Source organism: Microchirus variegatus, assembly GCF_963457635.1.
Source record: "Microchirus variegatus genome assembly, chromosome: 1".
NCBI classification, from domain to species: Eukaryota; Metazoa; Chordata; class Actinopteri; order Pleuronectiformes; family Soleidae; genus Microchirus; species Microchirus variegatus.
This window is the reverse complement of record NC_139802.1, coordinates 44,511,419-44,530,875: the sequence shown is the minus strand read 5'-3', so window position 1 is coordinate 44,530,875 and position 19,457 is coordinate 44,511,419. Positions and strand designations below refer to the sequence as shown.

The window sequence follows — 19,457 nt, the reverse complement described above, 5'->3', positions numbered from 1 at the left end:
TAGATCGGAGATTCAGTTAATCTGCACTCACACACTCACACACTGAGAATTTAACTGGATCATGAAGAAGAAATCAATAAAAAGCCTTTACTGTTATTTTACAGTCTAATAAACCGGTGCAAACAAAGACACGACGATAAATAGAAATCGAGCAGATGAACCTGTTTAATCACAAGAGTTAAGTTTGGTCCAAACAGGCTCCTGTACGCCCCCTAGAGGACAGTGAGGTGAACACTCATATGAATGTGTTTTAATGATGAAAGTTGCTGCTGCTGCTGCTGCTGGACGACGTCATGTGTCTGTGTCTGTGTCACATGTGTTTGTTTACGTTTACATGTGTCTATGTTACATGTTTACCTCTCTTTCTCTCTCTCTCTCTCTCTCTCTCTCTGAGTGACATGACTGGAATTTGTCGCTATTTTTGTTTTGTCGAATCAAAACAACGATGACTCTCCGTCCTCGTTCAGACGTGCTAACGTTAATCTGTTTTATACGTAATCGCATCACGTCCAGATTTCGCTACATTCAGGTCTGAACGCTCGTAATCTGTCCTTAACCTATTGTTACGTGGATTGAGGACACATTTTTGTCTTCACTCCTGAGCTGCATGAACGAAACTCCGCCTCCTAAACTTTTTGGGATTCTATCGGATTCTACATTTTTATCCGTCCGATATCCAATCCAGTGATTTTGACCAGCGTCGGACCGATACTGAGACCCATACTGAGACCCATACTGACCGAAATAGACCGATACGGAACCGATACTCACCGATAAGGATCAATACTGACTGATACAGACCGAAACTGTCCGGTTATGACCGATAAGGACTAATACGGACCGAAATGGACTGATACGGAACGATTCTGACCGATACGGACCAATATGGACTGATACGGACCAATAAGGACCGATACAGACCGATACTGACCGATAAGGACTGATCCTGTCCGATAAGGACTGATCCTGTCCGATAAGGACTGATACTGACCGAAATGGACCGATACTGACCGATACAGACCGATAAGGACTCATAAGGACTGATGCTGTCCGATACTGACCTATTCGGACCGATACTGACCGATTCGGGAACGATACTGACCGATTGTGACCGATACTGACCGATAAGAACTGATACTGTCCAATAAGGACCGATACTGACCGAAATGGACTGATACTGACCGAAATGGACCGATACGGAACCGATAAGGACTGATACTGACCGATAAGGACCGATACAGACCGATACAGACTGATAAGGACGATACAGACCGATAAGGAGCGATACTGACTGATAGATAAGGACTGATACTGTCCAATACTGACAGATAAGGACTGATACTGTCCAGAATGGACCGATACGGAACCGATAATGACCGATACAGACCGATACGGACACACGGCTTCTTCCTCACTGAATCAAATTCATCTTAGGGCCCCATAAAGGCTTGGAATAAAATGGAAGTTTCCTCCAGTCTGTCCTCCTCCTCTTCCTCCTCCTCCTCCTCTTCTTCTTCCTCCTCTTCCTCCTCTTCCTCTTCCTCCTCCTCCTCTTCTGTCTTCCCTTCTTTGACCCTGATTTCAATGCTAATGTTTTGCCCGCCTCCCTCTTGTGTGTGCCGTCTGATAGCGGATCCACCCTCGCCACGCCCCTGGGACCCACCTGGCAGTATGTACCACCACCACCTCTTCCTCCTCTTCCTCCTCTTCCTCCTCTTCCTCCTCTTCCTCCTCCTCTTTCTTCCTCCTCTTCCTCCTTTCATCCTCTCATCTCTCGCTGTGTTTGCCTCTCTCTCACACCGCCATGATCATAGTGACACTCCCACATTAACACATTTCACGCAGACGCTGATCAACACCGTTACAAACACACACACACACACACACTTTTATAGCATCAGATTCACGCGTGTTGTTGCAAACACTCTATAGTTCAGGTTGTTTTGAAGTGTGGTTTTTTTGAGTAAACGGAGAGACTTATTCATGATTTTAGCCACTTAACAAAACGCTGACCTGGTAAAAATCGACTTTAATTTGTCTCTAATTAAAGCCTGCTGTGCTGCCTCGTGTGGCCACTTTGTGTCACTGCAGTAAATCTGTATGACGGATTTCCAAAGCCGAATTTAGTCATTGAATCACGTGACGTTAGTTTAGGAGGCATCGGTGGATCAACAGACTCCTACGTTCTCGGCTTTTGAAATTCGTCATTTAGATTTACTGCAGTGACACAAAGTCACCACACGAGGCAGCAGTTAGACCAGCACCTCCCGTGAGCTTAAAATGATGATTTTCTCAATGGAGTTTGGCAGCAAAAATATTGTATCATAACATTGCATAGATGATGATCTTTTGATCAGTGACCATGTTTTGAGTTTGTAACAGAACGTCATACGACCACACTTCAAAATAAAACAACCCAGAACTATCCCTTTAAAGTGCAGTGGTGCAGTACTACACTGTGGTAACGTGTGGTTTTTGTGTATGTGGTACATAGTACATGTAGTGTAGTCGTGTGTCATGTGACGTCTTAAAATCTTATTTTTCTACACATCAAACATGAAAGAAAGCAAAAAAAAAAAGTGCTTTAATTCATGTAAAATACATTTTTTTCGACAAAGTAAGATTTTAAGACTGCGTATTTGAGATAAAACCAACGTAATAACGTGAATATTTTGTTTTTTACAGTGCTGTTAAGTCGCTATTTTGACTGTGAGGCTGGAGCGAGAGGAACAGCAGAAACATCGTCAATCTGGACAAAATTATTATTATTTTTTTTAAATCAAATTGGTGTCCAAAAATAATCCTGACAGTGACCAGCAGGGGGGGTCGTATCATAGCTGCTGTTCCAGTTCCTCATCGAAACAGTTACAAGATGGTGTGATGTCAATGGCCTTTAAATATAAATAGTAAAAATAGACCCTTTAACACTGCTGCAAGCAGTATTTGTACAATAAGGTTCCGTTTATTTTAAGTATGTTGGTGAAAATAAGGGAAAACACTTAATTTTAACACATTTTATCAAATCTCTAACACTATATTTACGTGTTTATTATCTTCTAAATTATAGTTTTGTGCTCTATCTTGCTGTTAAATATTATTTTCAGACGGGTAACTAAAGTTTTTTTTTAACATTTCAGTTTCCCACACCAAACCCCACAGAAAAAAATCAGTGATTTTAGCTCATGGAGACACAGGAGCTGCTGGTCCACTGCTGCCTCGTGTGGTCACTTTGTGTCACTGAGGTAAATGTGAACAAAGGTTTTTAAATGCCAAAGTCACACAATGACACGTTTGGACTCCGTGACGGAGGCAGCAGTGGATCGACAACTCCTGTGAGCTGTGATGTTAAAATCGCTGGTTTTCTCTATGGGGTTTGGTGCGGGAGAGTGAGCGGTTTGCCGAGTGGCACAAATGTCAGTTTTCTGTTATAAAAGGTGACAAAACAGACATCGGTGACGTAGGTGACCGATAAGGACTGATACGGACCAATACTGACCGATAAGGACCGATAAGGACCGATACTGATCAATGCAGACGATACAGACCGATAGGGACTGATACTGTCCGATACTGACCGATAAGGACCGATACTGTCCGAAATGGACCGATACGGAACCGAAACTGACCGTTAAGGACCGATACTGACCGATAAGGACCGATACTGTCCGAAATGGAAAGATACGGAACCGAAACTGACCGATAAGGACTGATACTGACCGGTAAGGACTGATACTGTTCAACACTGACCGATAAGGGCCGATACTGACTGAAATGGACCGATGCTAACTGAAACTGACCGATAAGGACCGATACTGACCGATATTAAATATTATTTTCAGACAAGACAGTTTTCTGTTATAAAAGGTGACAAAACAGACGTAGGTGACATAGGTGACCGATAACGACCAATACTGACCGATAAGGACTGATACTGATCGATGCAGACGATACAGACCGATACTGACCGATAAGGACCGATACTGTCCGAAATGAACCGATAGGGAACCGAAACTGACCGATAAAGACTGATACTGTACAATACTGACCAATAAGGACCGATACTGACCGATACAGAACCGAAACTGACCAATAAGGACTGAAACTGACAGCTAAGGACCGATACTGTCCGATATTAAATATTATTTTCAGACCAGAAGCTTAGGCGTTAAAACCGCTGGTTTTCTCTATGGGGTTTGGTGCGGGAGAGTGAGACGTTTGCCGAGTGGCACAAATGTCAGTTTTCTGTTATCAAAAGGTGACAAAACAGACGTAGGTGACATAGAGTTTATGAGGTGAGCTTGCAAAACCCTTGTGTCTACAATGGCAGCCAATGATTTGAGATATAGGTGGGGCGCTAGAAAGCCTAAAATTAGGCTTTAGGTTTATTATAATGAATAAACCTGGGGATTTTGACGTTTTTTCCTCCAGGATTTGGCTCAAACCAAAACAGAAATGTTAAAAAATAAAAAAATCTTCTAAAGCTCCAAAGGTAAGAATTGACCAATGACATCGCTCCATCTCGTGTACGTTCTGTCTCAGATCTGTGTTAATTTTTCCTGGAGAAGAACGGATTAACCGTCTCGTCTGTGGACTTGAAGGTTTCCTGTGTGTGATGTGGATGATGTTGTTGTTCCAGATCCAAGTGCTTCTTCTTCACTCTCCCCCTCCTCCTCCTCCTCCTCTTCCTCCCCCTCCTCCTCCTCCCTGCAGCCGATCGTCGACCTCAGTCCGATAAAGCGCTCGGCGTCCTCGCTGACTCCGCTGCGCCACCGCGAGGCCGCGCTGAGGGACTACGACCTGGAGCGGCCCGGCCACGCCCAGTCGACGGCGGGGCCGGGACATCAGGACAGAGGCCACCACCATCACCACCACCACCGCTGCCACCGGCGCAGGGACAAGGACAAGGACAGGAAGCAGAAGCCCGCGGACAGAGCGGCGTCGCTGCAGCCGTCCAGCACCGTCGGTGAGACCGGGATAACCGCTACACAAAAAGGCTTTTTGAATAAAATCTACACGAGCTAACGTTTATAATATCGTAAGAACGTGTGGCCCAGGGGCCAATGGCGGCCAGCAGAAACATTTCTGGCGGCCCGCAATGAATTACAGTTGATAGTTTTAATCCAGGAGCTACTAAGCTTGTTAAATGTGTATTGGACATAACTGGATACAGACCAATAAGTGTAAACTGTACAACTGTATTAAGTATTTCATCAAATTTTGGATGACATAGTGACACAGTATAGTATGACGTTTTTGTCATATTTTGGACCGAAATTTTTTTGAAAAAAATTGTCAAATTTGGGACAGCATATATGTCATTTTTGTCAAATTTTGGACCAAATTTTTTTTTTACATTTTTTTCAAATTTGGGACCGCATATATGTCATTTTTGTCAAATTTTGGACCAAATTTTTTTTTGAAAAAAATTTTCAAATTTGGGACCGCATATATGTCATTTTTGTCAAATTTTGGACCGAAATTTTGTTTGAAAAAAATTGTCAAATTTGGGACAGCATATGTCATTTTTGTCAAATTTTGGACCAAATTTTTTTTTTACATTTTTTTCAAATTTGGGACCGCATATATGTCATTTTTGTCAAATTTTGGACCAAATTTTTTTTTTACATTCTTTTCAAATTTGGGACCGCATATATGTCATTTTTGTCAAATTTTGGACCAAATTTTTTTTTGAAAAAAATTGTCAAATTTGGGACCGCATATATGTCATTTTTGTCAAATTTTGGACCGAAATTTTGTTTGAAAAAAATTGTCAAATTTGGGACAGCATATATGTCATTTTTGTCAAATTTTGGACCAAATTTTTTTTTTACATTTTTTTCAAATTTGGGACCGCATATATGTCATTTTTGTCAAATTTTGGACCAAATTTTTTTTTGAAAAAAATTGTCAAATTTGGGACAGCATATATGTCATTTTTTTTTTTCTTTTTTTTCACTTTGGCGGTCCAATGTTGGGTTCCTAAATTGGCCCTCAGGTATCAAAACTTTGAGAACCCCTGCCTTAAAGCAAACCTCACACGTTTTTGGCACGGATGATTTATCGGCCGCTGTGACCAGACGAAAAAACTTTCCACCCAGTATCCTGACGCTGAACCGAGCGGCGGAGGGCGTAGAACCGCGAAGGCAGTAATTCAACACTGGAGGGCAGCAGCTGGTCTTCATTGCTGGGGATAAAAAAAGCCTCAGGATTTATGTTTCCTGCCGCTGAATCTCACAATCTCACATCTTCACGGCGACGGCGTCCTCTCTTCAAAGAGAGCGCGTCGTCCTCACAGCAGATCTGACACGTCGTCGTCGTCCGCGATCAATGGTCCTTCTGTGTTTCTGTCGTCGCGGCTTTAATCTGGAAACTGGAATTAATCCAGCGGCCGAAACAACGCGATTCTCGCCACAGTGCTTTGCTTTATGCCAAACACACACACACAAGGAACATCAGTCATTTCCCTTTAATCAGAGGTCTAATGAAAAATGGACGCTAGAAAAACCGACATTTAATCTGATCGAGAATCCTGAGAAGCGGGGTTCACGTTCGCTGCAACGAAAGTGGATCTTAGACTAAATTAATCCCCGAAACAAAGCTAAACCTCAAAGGAAGTGAGACTTTCTGAGCCTTCTGGGTAGTCGACTAATCACAGACTAATCGGATCATATGTAAATTGAATGTCTAACATACAGTTTATCATTAGCTTTCAGGTTGAAGTGTTTACGGTATATGCTAACTAAAAATGAAGACAACTAAGATGATAGTTCATTAAACCTTTAACGAAATAAGCTTGTAGCAACAAACATAAAGTGCAAACAGCTGAGTAAACGGATAAGGCAACTGTTATAACGCTACTTAAAACACATTAAATATGTGCGCTACGGCTAATGTCATCGCTAATGTTACCGTTTACAGATATCAATACGAGTAAGTAGTAAGTTAGCGATCTGTTTACGCTAATGTTAGCCGCTAACTAGCCCCGTTAGCTTGCAGAGATGACGGCCCCTCTTCGTCGAGAGAGAAAACAAAGTTTAAAGGTGCATTATGTAATAAATCTAAAGCAACTGGCCCTAAAATCCTCCTAATACGTCACAGAGACTCAGGAATAATGTTCATATAACAAACTGAACTCACCAACAACAACAGTACAGACAAAATATTTGCATTAAAAAATATATTTTTGCAGACTGCAAATCATGTTTATGTTTTGAAATCATGTTTTTGGCGTCATGTGGCGCCACCTACCGCCGCTTACCAATCATTGCAGTCAGTAGAGTCTCAGCTGCCGAGCAACCGCGGGTTGCCAGTTACGTCAGAAAACGAAACCTAAAAGACCTCGGTATTTTGAATTTGAATGTAGTAACTATTTTTGGCCACATTCTTACATATGGCACCTTTAAGGTACATGCTAACTAAAAATGAAGACAATTAAGATGATAGTTCATTAAACCTTTAATGAAATAAGCTAATAGCAAAGTGTGCAAAGTGCAAACAGCTGAGTAAACGGATGAGGCACTGTTAAAACGTTATTTAAAACACATTGATCACATTGAAACACACAATCACATCGTCATCGCTAATGTTAACGTTTACAGCTATCAATACGAGTAAGTAGTAAGTTAGCGCTCTGTTTACGCTAATGTAAGCGGCTCACTAGCCCGTTAGCTTGCCGAGATGACGGTCCCTGTTCATCGCCATTGTCGGCAACAACGTGCTTCTTTTTCCGGTGCTCGTGCATCGTGTACTTCTGCTGCCGCGAAACGCAAGTTCCGTCTCGCAGATATTGCATTGCACACCTTTTTTTTCGACTACTAAATTAGTTGTCGACGATTTTAATAGTCAACGTAATGCGTGACTAGTCGACTAATCGTGGCAGCCCTACTTCTGGGTCCTTAAACGATGTCCCTTTGACGACGTGATGTGATGTTCTCGAACCTCCAGATTCGTTCACCGACCCCTCAGATGAAGGTCTGTCCAGAGAGCGGCCGAGGGAACGCGACCGCAGTCGGCCGCACGAGAGGAGACACCACTCGTCGGCCGGCGAGAAGCAGCGCTACTACTCGTGCGAGCGCTACGGCAGCAGAGAGCAGTGTCACGCCAGGTCGGCCGGTCCCAGCAGGTCCACGTCTCCTGGTGAAGGACAGGACTCTGGGCTCTTCAGACTGGTGAGTTTACGTGCACTTCCTGGCTCAATATCTGAAAGAATTCACTCGGACCGGAGAATGAACGGGTTAGATTTTGGTCGTCAACAATCAGAACCTTAAGAGAATCCTCTCAAATTTGACAAATATTTCAAGAACAGATTCGATTTTGGTTGTCAAAGATCGTAAAACCTTGAGACCACCAATCGAGAATCCTCTCAAATTTGGCTCAAACGTTCACTTGGATTCTAGAATGAATAGGTTAGCTGGTGGTTAACAATTGCATGCAATCACCTTGAGAACAAACGTTCACTTGGAGTCACAGATGAACGGATTATGATCGTAATCTTAAGAACGTCTTGAGATAATCCTCTCGAATTTGGCTCGAATGTTCACTTGGACCCAAGAATGAACGTATTCAATTTTGGTCATCAAAGACGGAATGGATCTGATATCGGTGGTCTTTAGAGAATCCCGACACATGTTTACTTGGGGTCAAGAACGTACAGAATAGATTTTGGTGGTCAAAAGATCGCAATCTTGAGCTCACCGAGAGATAATCTTCTCAAATTCGTTACAAATGTTCACTTGGACGCAAGAATGAACAGATTAGATTTTGGTGGTCAAAGATTGTGATCGCCCAGAGGTCTTGACAGATTTGGTACAAATGTTCACTTGTGGTCAAGAACGTACAGATTAAGTTAAGGTGGTCAAAAAATCGCAATCTTGAGCTCACCGAGAGATAATCCTCTCAAATTTGTTACAAATGTTAACTTGGAAGCAAGAATGAACGGATTTGATTTTGGTGGTCAAAGATTGCGATCGCCCAGAGGTCTTGTCAGATTTGGTACAAAGGTTCACTTGTGGTCAAGAACGTACAGATTTTATTTTGATGGTCAAAAGATCGCAATCTTGACACCACCTACAGATAATCCTCTCAAATTTGTTACAAATGTTAACTTAGACGCAAGAATGAACGGATTCAGTCAAAGATTGTGATCGCCCAGAGGTCTTGTCAGATTTGGTACAAAGGTTCACTTGTGGTCAAGAACGTACAGATTTTATTTTGATGGTCAAAAGATCGCAATCTTGACACCACCTACAGATAATCCTCTCAAATTTGTTACAAATGTTAACTTAGACGCAAGAATGAACGGATTCAGTCAAAGATTGTGATCGCCCAGATGTCTTTTCAGATTTGGTACAAATGTTCACTTGGACTCAAGGTTGAACAGATTGGATTTCGATGGTCAAAGATTGCGATCTTATCAATTCCAGTTCCTTTGCTTCTTTCGCGCTCACCTGCTCGACCTTCTTCTGTATCTTGTGTCCTCAGTACGGCATCAGCGTGGGCAGATTGGGCCCCGCCTCCTCAGATCTGAGCACGCCGGGTCGCAGTCGCAGGCAGCTGCCGCAGACGCCCCTCACCCCCCGTCCCGCCGTCGCCTACAAGACCGCCAACTCCTCACCTCTCCTGTCCAGTGCCGGCGCCACTGCGACGGGTCACCAGACTCGCTTCAGCCGCGGCCTTTCAGAGCACGAGCGCCTGCTCTGGGACCACGTGTCGCCGATACCGGTCACCCGCATCGGCTCGGACCCTAATGTAAACCGGACAGAGGACACGGAGGACTTTCAGGACGCTGTGAGCAGCCACGGAGGAGGAGGAGGAGGAGGAGGACGCTCTGCCAGAACCACTGCCTCAAACACAGCCGCGACCGCCGCCGCCGCCGCCGCACAGGGCCGCGCGGTTCCCAACGGATACCACTTCACCCTCAACTCTGTGTCGGGACAGGGCGGCGGCAGAGGAGCAGGAAGTCTCAGGGAGAGGGACGAGGACGACTGGTGCTAACTTTGGCTCGGAACGGGACGGGACGGGGTTGTACAGCCAAGCCGGAGATCGCGGAGATCGTGCCGTAAACGGGGACCAGAAATCGAATCATTCCAAGCTTTTTGTCGAGCGACTCGCGCTTAACCCTTTTTGATACAACAAACTCTTGAAGGAATAAAGACTCTGAAGACTCTTTGTGTCCCCTTTACTTGCACTGAAACGATAGCACATGTGAAGAAAAAAACCCTTAAGTATTTTTTTTTTTTGCCTTTGCCAGTAAAATCAGTGTTGGAGCAGAAGACAAAAGCCAAAAGCCCGTCATTCCTGGTGTGAACTGAACTGCTCACAACACTGTTTTTATCATCATCATCATCATCATCATCATTATTATCATTATTACTGTGTTTCATTTTTATTCACGTTCTTCTGACAAGAGTTAAAACTCGATCATATTGATGCTACCACCAAATTATTTATCTTCTCTCCGTCGTCTTCTTCAGCTCTTCAGGGTTTTTTAACGCTGATTCTGACCATTTGTTTTAAGCTTTTTAAAGGGATAGTTCAGCCTTTTGTTTTTGAAGTGTGGTTGTATGAGGTTTCCTGTGCTAGGAACCTGCTTGTTTTTTTACCGTTTAAGCTTTTTCCTGACGTTTGTAAACAGCTCTCACTCTCCTGCACCAAACCCCATAGAGAAAATCGTCAATTTTACACCACAGCAGACAGGAGTTGTTGATCCACTTCTGCCTCCATTGGTAAGTTTAAATGTGTACTTTTATCACTTCTGTGTTTTAAAACCATTGTTCCGATTCACTCAAGTGACACAAAGTGACCACACGAGGCAGCAGTAGACCAACCTGTGTTCCCGTGAGCTTAAAATGCTGATTTTCTCTATGGGGTTTGGTGGCATCATGGACTTTTGAGGTAGGGGGCGCTGTCCTCACGCAACAACCACGCTTCAGTTTGGTTAGAGTAGAACCAGAGTTACGTTTTGTTAACGATCACTTTCTGTATTTTTTATTTTTTTTTGTAAATCGCACCAGATGTGAATTTTCCAGAGCGAACATCAGAATCAGATCAAAAACTCTTCTGTGGCTGAAAAAAAAAAAAAAATTTAACCAAGTGCCTCGTTTTTCCAAGATGGCTGACTGAGACCGAGACTGACGTCGTACGAGCTAAAAACGCAAAAAAAAAAAAAAAAATCAAAGTTGTACTGAATCTTGTGTTTGGTGAATCAATGATGCAAAGTGAAGCAAACATAGTGCATGCCAGGGTATTTGAACATGTCCAAAAAAAAACAAACAAACAAAAAAAAAAGAAACCTAGTGTGTGTGTACGTTTTGATTGAGGGTGTGTGGTAAGTATTTGCCTTTCTCTCTCACTTATACTGCCAGTCCGTGGCTAGAATTTAGTCTCTCTATGGAAGAAAGTGCCATTTTTTTTTAAAAAGAATTGAATAATACTACGATCTTTCTCAGAATCCGTGAGTTTACAGTACGTGTCATGTTTGCCATAATCTCCACCCAGACTCCGTGGGTTCCCCCTCCTGTCCACTGGGAGCAGTGTTGCGCGCGAGGGTTCTCGTGGGTGAAGTTTCTACAGAGTTGTGTTGTTGCCGCTGACTGTTGACTTAAAGTAGGGCTATGCAACAAGACGACACTTCACCCGCCCTGTAGCTTTAACCCTCTCCGGAGACTCCAGGTTCAGGCTTTAGCTGTGACTGCCACCAAATTTTACATAATAATATATGTGCGGAGGAGGAGCTGTAAATTGTAGATATATTATATGATGTACAGATATATTACACACACACACACACACACTGAGGCACAAATTGTATTTAAAAAAAAAACAAAAGAAAAGGAAAAACAAACACTGAACATAGACGCGGGGCATTTTTGAAGTCGTGACGTTGACTGCATGACGCCTTCCCCACATAGAAAAACTCTCAATAAAAAGCTGTGTTGTTTCCAGACTTGGGTCAAGTTGTGTTTTTTTTAAATCATTTTCTTTAAGGTTTCCTTTATTCTGTGAATATAAGAATAAACTAACGTCTTCTTTATCCCTAAACAAGCAACATCCTGAATGGTAAAACCACCAGCACACTAAAGAGAACTACGTACGATTAAAAGCCTTGCCAGTTCCACTTTCTACCAAACTTTTATAGCTTGGTTTGCTAACTAGCATGCTAATCTTATCCATTTCGTAAACGCATTGTGTATTTATTGTACAAAAACACCATAAACTTAAACTAAGGAAGTGTGAACGAACAAGAAGTTAGCTAAAAGTTAGCCAAAATTGCTAAAAGTAGCTTTGAGTGGCTAAAATTGCCCTTGTATGTGACATCACGCCTGAACAAACAGGAAGTCTTAGCCAAAAGCTAGCCAAAATACTGCTAATATTTCAACTTTATTCTCAGTTATAGTCTTATTAAAACTAGCATGCTAATCTTGTCCATTTCATAAACACATCATGTATTTATTGTACAAAAACGCTATAAACTTAAACGTAGGAAGTGTACGAACGAACAGGAAGTTAGCTAAAAGTTAATCCAAAATATGACACTGCTAAAAGTAGCTTTGAGTGGCTAAAATCGCCCTTGTATGTTGTCAGTGAAATCACACCTGAACAAACAGGAAGTTATAGCCAAAATACTGCTAATATTTCAACTTTATTCTCAGTTATAGTGTTATTAAAACTAGCATGCTAATCTTGTCCATTTCGTAAACACATCGTGTATTTATTGTACAAAAACGCCATAAACTTAAACGTAGGAAGTGTTCGAGCGAACAGGAAGTTCGCTAAAAGTTAGCCAAAATATGACATTGCTAAAAGTAGCTTTGAGTGACTAAAATTGCCCTTGTATGTTGTCAGTGACATCACGCCTGAACTTTTGGCTATAACTTCCTGGCTATAACAGGAAGTTATAGCCAAAAGCTAGCCAAAATACTGTTAATATTTCAACTTTATTCTCAGTTATAGTGTCATTAAAAGTTGCAAAGTTTCAACAATCATCAATTATCACAACTTTATTCTTGTAATATCACAACTTTTATTCTTGTAATATCACAAATTTATTCTTCTAATATCACAACTTTTATTATTGTAATATCACAACTTTTATTCTTGTAATATCACAATTTTATTCTTGTAATATCAGAACTTTATTTTTACAACCTTATTCTTGTAATATCACAACTTTTGAACTATCCCTTTAATCTTATATTCTTATTGAAAGTTTCCTTTAAAAAAACAAAAACAAACAAACAAAAAACAATATTTAATGATGAATCTTTGTTAATAAATATTGTTATTTGTTCTTTAAACAAAAACAAAAAAACCCTAAAGTATAAAACTGGTTTGGGGCGGTTCTGGTCCACATTGGGGGGGAGGGGGCGTGGCCAGTGTGGGCCGCTGAGGAGGATGAAGAGGAGGAGGAGGAGATGAAGAGGAGTCACTCGCGCTGAAAGCTCACACAGGGAAACACCAGCGGAAACAGACGCTCGTCTTTATTTTTCTTATAAATGACTGAAGATGTTGTTAAAATGGACGTTTTGTGTTTTCTGGCTCGTGACGTCGTCGTCGTTGGCTTCACCTGCTGCGTCACGGGAGGAAGAGGAAGAGGAGGAAGAGTCCGGCTCTGGGATGATGATGATGATGATGACGACGACGGCGATGACGATGACGCAGCAGCAGCAGCACTCAGGTAAGCTAGCACCTGTGGAGCCTCCTGCACCTGTGTTTTCTGCCGAGTCACGGTTAAAACTTTACACTTTAACTGTCACAAACTTTAATTATTCAAACACAGCGACCGTTAAACTCGTTACATTTCAGATTTAATTAGTTCTATTAGCTAACGGCGTCGATAAAACCGCGTTTTAGCTCACGAAACCATTAAGCTAACTAATAGCTAGCTAATTAACGTGAGACTGCAAAATCGAACTGCTAACTATTTTTGATGTGTGTTTATTTTATTTATTTGTATGTATTTATATTTATTATTTATTTATTGTAACGTAACGTGACTATAATCTGGTTCTGATTAGTCCTGTTAAACAAGTAAACAAGAAAAAACTTTATATTTTTGTGGTTTTATTTAGAAACATGTAATAAATTTGATGTTTGGGAAACAAAAAAAAAGTGACATTTCTCACTATTTATGATATTTTCTGTATGAATAATAAAAAAAAAATAGAAATTTTTTTTTTTACCATTTTCTGACATTTTCTTGACCCAAAAACCAATCGATTAATCGAGTAAATGATAATAAAACTACTTGTTGAAAGTGTTTTCTTTGGATATGTTCAGTTTGTGGACAAAAGCGAACATTTACAATGTTTTTTCCACCGTTTTCTAACATTTTATAGACCTAACTGATAATCATTAAATAATTTACTACATTTAATAACTGCATTTAACGGTTATTTTCACAATCTGTTAATCTGATGATTATTGTGTTACTCAAATTTGTGTCGACAAACCAAAGACGTTAACTTTACTGTCATAAAAGAGCACGTTCACATTTAAGAAAGCTAATTTTCTAAATATAAAAAAGACACTTAAAGGTTATCACCTAAAGGGTCAATAAACAGTTGCAGCCCTCGTTGCAGTAATATACACATTTCTATGTTATGTAACGGAAAACTCCTCTTTGTTCTCATGAGAAACCACAGAATAAAAGCTGTGGGGCTTTTATTTTGGCAGCAGGCTGAAACAAGTTTGTGTCTCACCACATCATTAAGTGCTTTTTTTGGGGGGGTGATGATGAAAAGTTGAGGGGAATTTGGTCCAAAATAACTGCGATTGTTGAAAGCAAACTGTCAAAATGGTTGTAAAATATCACAATTGGCTAAATGTATGGTCCATAAAAAGTTGGCAACGGTGTTGAAATAGTGAAATAGTGAAATAGTGACAGTTTCCCGGTTCCTGATTATCCTGATAATGGAAATTCACCGTGATTGACCTTATTGTGACTGCTTTTTATCAATTATATGATAAATGTGTATATGGTCTCATGGTAAATCGCCAAAATTACTGATTTTAACTATTGCTCAACAGTGTTTTTCTTAGTCTTTTATTTACACGGCAGATACTGACATCACAAACTATGAAGTTTCTTTGATTTTCCAGCTACTTGTGAATATTTTCTGGTTTCTTTGCTCCACATATCAAAGAAATCATTAAAAGTGAATAATAGTTTTGGAGACATTTGAGATACATCAACGTCTCCAGGTTTGACGGACGTTTTGAGACTATTAGTCAAGAAAATAATAGACGGATCAATCGATTATGAAAATAAGTCGTTAGTTCTGGTGATTTTGACCAGTGTTTATCATCACTACTGTGTTTGTCTCTGTGGGTTACACTGATCTTCTTCATTCTTGGTGTGAGATCAGTCTCAGCCATGATGTCATATCTGGCTTTGAGGCACTACATGATATTCATTAACCAGTTTTTAAGAGGAACATGTTTAATTAATAACTTTCCCAGTTTTTTCCCCCTCTGGAACATCGAACACACAAAACGCTTCCATTTGCACAAAAACACATGTGGCGACGGAGAGAGAGAGTGATGCACAAAGCCAGAAATCATCTGTAACTCAAATTAGATCACATGAAACGCTCTCGTGGTGCCAAGCAGACTCCGCTGCCGCTCACATGGCCGCCTTCAGCTGCGTTTGTCTGGAAACGTCTTTGCTGCGTCAGGATGGTGACAGCGGCGGCGAAAGGAACCGCCGCTGACTGTGGCTCAAAAATGTCATTAATCTTCTCCACGGTGGCTTCGCCAAGACGCCCGAGTCACGTTCACGGCTGACTCCACAGCATCTCGCCACACGTTCCTCCTCCGTTATCGTCTGGAGACGCGAGAAAACACAGAGGCGTCGGGATTAGGACCTGCGAGGTGACGGCGTGCCGACGGATTCGCGGGGTGTTGACGGTTCTTTCAGCGACTGACTGTAGATGGCAGAGCGTTAAAAAGCCGCTTATGTGATTCTAATCCTCTTTGCGTTCGCTTTGTTGTTGTTGTTGTTGTCGGGTTTCCACAGTTCCAGACGTGACTGGATGAGCTCATATGGGGGGGGGGATTTTGCGATTTCTGCACACGCTCACCCGACTCCTTCTTTACTGCTCCCACTGGTCTTAAACTTAGCAAACATCTCACCAGCCAATCGTGTGGCGGCAACTAGATTAGCTGGAGAAGTTCAAACCGAGCATCAAAGTGAAGAAGATTTACGTGAGTTTGAAAAATGGTGGAGTGGTGGCTCGCACTGTTCCCTTGGGGGTCATGATCTGGTGGAACGGAGGGTTCTTCGTGTTGGTCTTCTTCCGGTTCTCCAGTTTCCTGAATGGTTGTTCATTGACTTCAGAGGCCCCATGACCTTCATGTGGAGGATAAAGCAGAAGAATCGGTCAATATTGGTGCGTTCCAGGTACATCGGAAGTCGGAACTGGGAGTGACGTCACCCCCCCCCCCCCCCCGAGTTTACCGCGTTCCAGTTCCAGAAGCACAAACTTATCTCGCGCTAGACATTGTTGGCAATACCCGTTGATAACAAGTTTCTAGCTGTGTTTGTGTGGTGGCAACTGTCTTGGAATCGTTATGTCGGGTTGTTGTGGTTGCTCCGAGTTGGAAATCCAACCATCGGAAATTCAGGTTTCTGACTACAGATGGTACGTACCATCAGACTTCTGCACACAAAATGCTTGGTGGATTAGTTTTTAGGGTTGCTTGTGAATGCGATATCTTACGAACGTCTTGAAGGTAGCGGTTTTTTAAATTTAGCAAACCTAACCTCGGGTTGAGGATGGTGGTCAAAAATCAAGCGTCGAAGTCGGTGTCGGACAGATTTAGAGATAAAGATTTCAGGTGTCGCAGTCATCAAATATGTTTTTTATTCTCTTAAATTTGAGTCTGTGTAAGCAAAGAATAAGCTGAAACTGCAGGTCAGTTGAGGCAACCGACCAGCAGGTGGTGGTTCTGATTTATTTATAGCGTCTTTCGTCCTTATTTGGAAAATTCACCCGCCAGACGTGAATCTTAAACTCGGTGATTAGTCGACGTCTGGTGCGCACGTGGAGTTAGTTTCGGGGCACTTGTTTGGAAGTTGGCGAGGCGAAGCTGTTTGGACTCCAAGATGAAACGGTTCCAGGTGATTTTTGGACGGAAAACCGTCCTTCATTATCGTCGACATGTGCAGCGTAAATTGCACTCGAAGGCAAACTGAACTCACCTTTTTGTTTCTGAACTTACTTCGCACACGAAGCAGCGCCGTGTTCCCTCGGGATTGACGAACTCTGCTCATTCACAAGATTAGTTTTTTTACGAATGATGAAGCCTCTGTTTTTGACCGACTGTCAATATTTAACTGTGCACAGACCTTTAAATCCCATCTGTTGTGTATCTGTGTCGTTTTACTTGTTTCCTGCCATATGAGAGACATTAGGGCAGTAATATTGATCGTCCGTCCAACTCCTAATTTTAGGGAAAAACCGTTCAGCTAATGTCGTATGTGACACCACGAGGATTATAGTTCCAATTTTAAGGTACTTCTGATGCTAGTTTCTTGTCGCGAACCGGCCAAATCCCTCGATGCAAGTACCACAAAGATGCTCAAGTTGATTGAATTTCTCAAGCGAAATATTTGCATCACAGGATTCTATTTCATATGTGCCGAGTATGCAAGATGCTACAATCTGCCCCCGTAAAGTCCCAAAATCCAAGTTATTTTACTTACGTTTCTTAAAGGTGCATTATGTAATAAATCTAAAGCAACTAGCCATAAAATCCTCCTAATACGTCACAGAGACTCAGCAAAAAATATATTTTGCAGACTGCAAATCACGTTTATGTTTTGAAATCATGTTTTGGCATGCGGCGCCACCTACCGCCGTCTACCAATCGTTGCAGTCAGTAGAGTCTCAGCTGCCGAGCAACCACGGGTTGCCAGTTACGTCAGAAAACCAAACCAAAAAGACCTCGGTATTTTGAATTTGAATGTAGTAACCGTTTTTGGCCACATTCTTACATATGGCACCTTTAAATTTAAATATTGGAACTTGAGCGAAACCGATCCGCATTGCGATCCTTTCGAAGTCACGATGTTTTATCGCAAAAATTTGAGACAGTTGATGTACGTTCGCAACCTCGAGTTAGCGAGAAGAGGGCGGGGCAAAAAGTGAGTGAGGAAGTCGGACATTGTGGTAAGTCCCCACCTTCTTAGAGAAACCTTTTGAAACAGGACAACAGATATGGGTCGAAAGTGCGATGATAGAACACAGCTACAAAATGTGAAAAAGATGCACAATGAGGTCGCAATTATCTACATTCGTTGCCAAGTGATTTTGTCTTCAAGTTCATATTTGTTGACGACGTCGACTGATCATTGAACCGCTAGAAGGCAACATTTCCCTGAAAACGCAATTGTCTTAGCTAGCAATTGCAGCTTCAACTGTTAATTATTGTCTTGATTAATCGAGTGTTTGGTCCATGAAATGTCATAAAATGTTGACGTTGCTCGGTGCTTCCCCAAACCTGGAAGCGATGATGTTCTCAGATGTCTTGTTTTTGTCCGCAAACCGAAATGTTTGGTGCTTTTTTTTAACGATTTCTTTGTTACTCGGAGCAAAGAAAACCCAGAAAGCATTCGCATTGAAGAAGCTGGAAAAGTCCTCGAGTCAAACGAGTCCAACTGTGTCCCAGAGACACTGGTGCTCGTCCAAGTGAGGTGAGCTCACGATGTCATCGCAGATTTAACACCAGATCCATAACCGGGGCGCATCTGCGTCCAATGAAACCCGAGCGCTCTGCTCTGCTTTCGGATCTGGAGCCCATTACCTCGCGTCGACCAGGTGGAGGAGGTGAGCGCGCCGAGGCGGGAGAATTTAGAGCGGGTGGACGTACGGCGTCGAGGTTCGCACGAGTGTCGGTCACAGCTTGTGGGTTTTTAGCGTTTTTGGTGAACAAAAGCAGGTGAGGAGCTTCAGTCCTGTCCTGTGGAGTGGACTGGATCCAGATGGCAGACAGACGGAGCGAGGCTGCCCCCAAATGTTCGCCGTTAGCCTTGAATAAAATAGAGCAGGCCCCCCTTTTTTTTTTTTATATATATATATTTTTGGCTTTTTTATTTTCTTTTTAATCTCAGTCACTTCTTTGTAGTGTCATTTCTTTGCGTTTGCCTCATCGCTCACAGACACAGAGCGGCCCTGGAGGACACGGAGGCGCAGATGTACGCCGATTTAACGATCTGCTGTTTTTGTCCCTAACCATTGCTGTTTATGGTTCTGCTGACACAGATGAATGCGTGTTTCCCTGCGCATCTCCGCTTTCCTTTCTTGGCGGCTGATTTTTGCAGATGTTGAGTCGACGAGCGCGTACCTGCGTTTTGTTTGTGGTTTAAAAGCTGCGGTCAGCAGGATTTGTCCAGTTTCTTCAGGCTGATTTTCAACCGATTTTTTTGGTGACCGACACGTTCCCAGTATCGGACTTGG

The 19,457-nt window shown here is 42.2% G+C and overlaps 1 protein-coding gene across 1 annotated transcript in view; it reads left to right on the top strand.

Moving 5' to 3' along the window:
- cacna1bb (calcium channel, voltage-dependent, N type, alpha 1B subunit, b) overlaps window positions 1-9,993 on the top strand; it is a gene marked incomplete at both ends in the record, with an annotated part of 128,950 nt that extends 118,957 nt beyond the window's left edge. The window contains 4 exons of the mRNA XM_083889807.1: window positions 1,631-1,669; window positions 4,711-4,963; window positions 7,945-8,168; window positions 9,481-9,993. Coding sequence (XP_083745933.1) covers window positions 1,631-1,669; window positions 4,711-4,963; window positions 7,945-8,168; window positions 9,481-9,993 — 1,029 coding nt within the window. The remainder of the gene's footprint in view (window positions 1-1,630; window positions 1,670-4,710; window positions 4,964-7,944; window positions 8,169-9,480) is intronic.
- Between the last annotated feature and the right edge of the window lie 9,464 nt (window positions 9,994-19,457).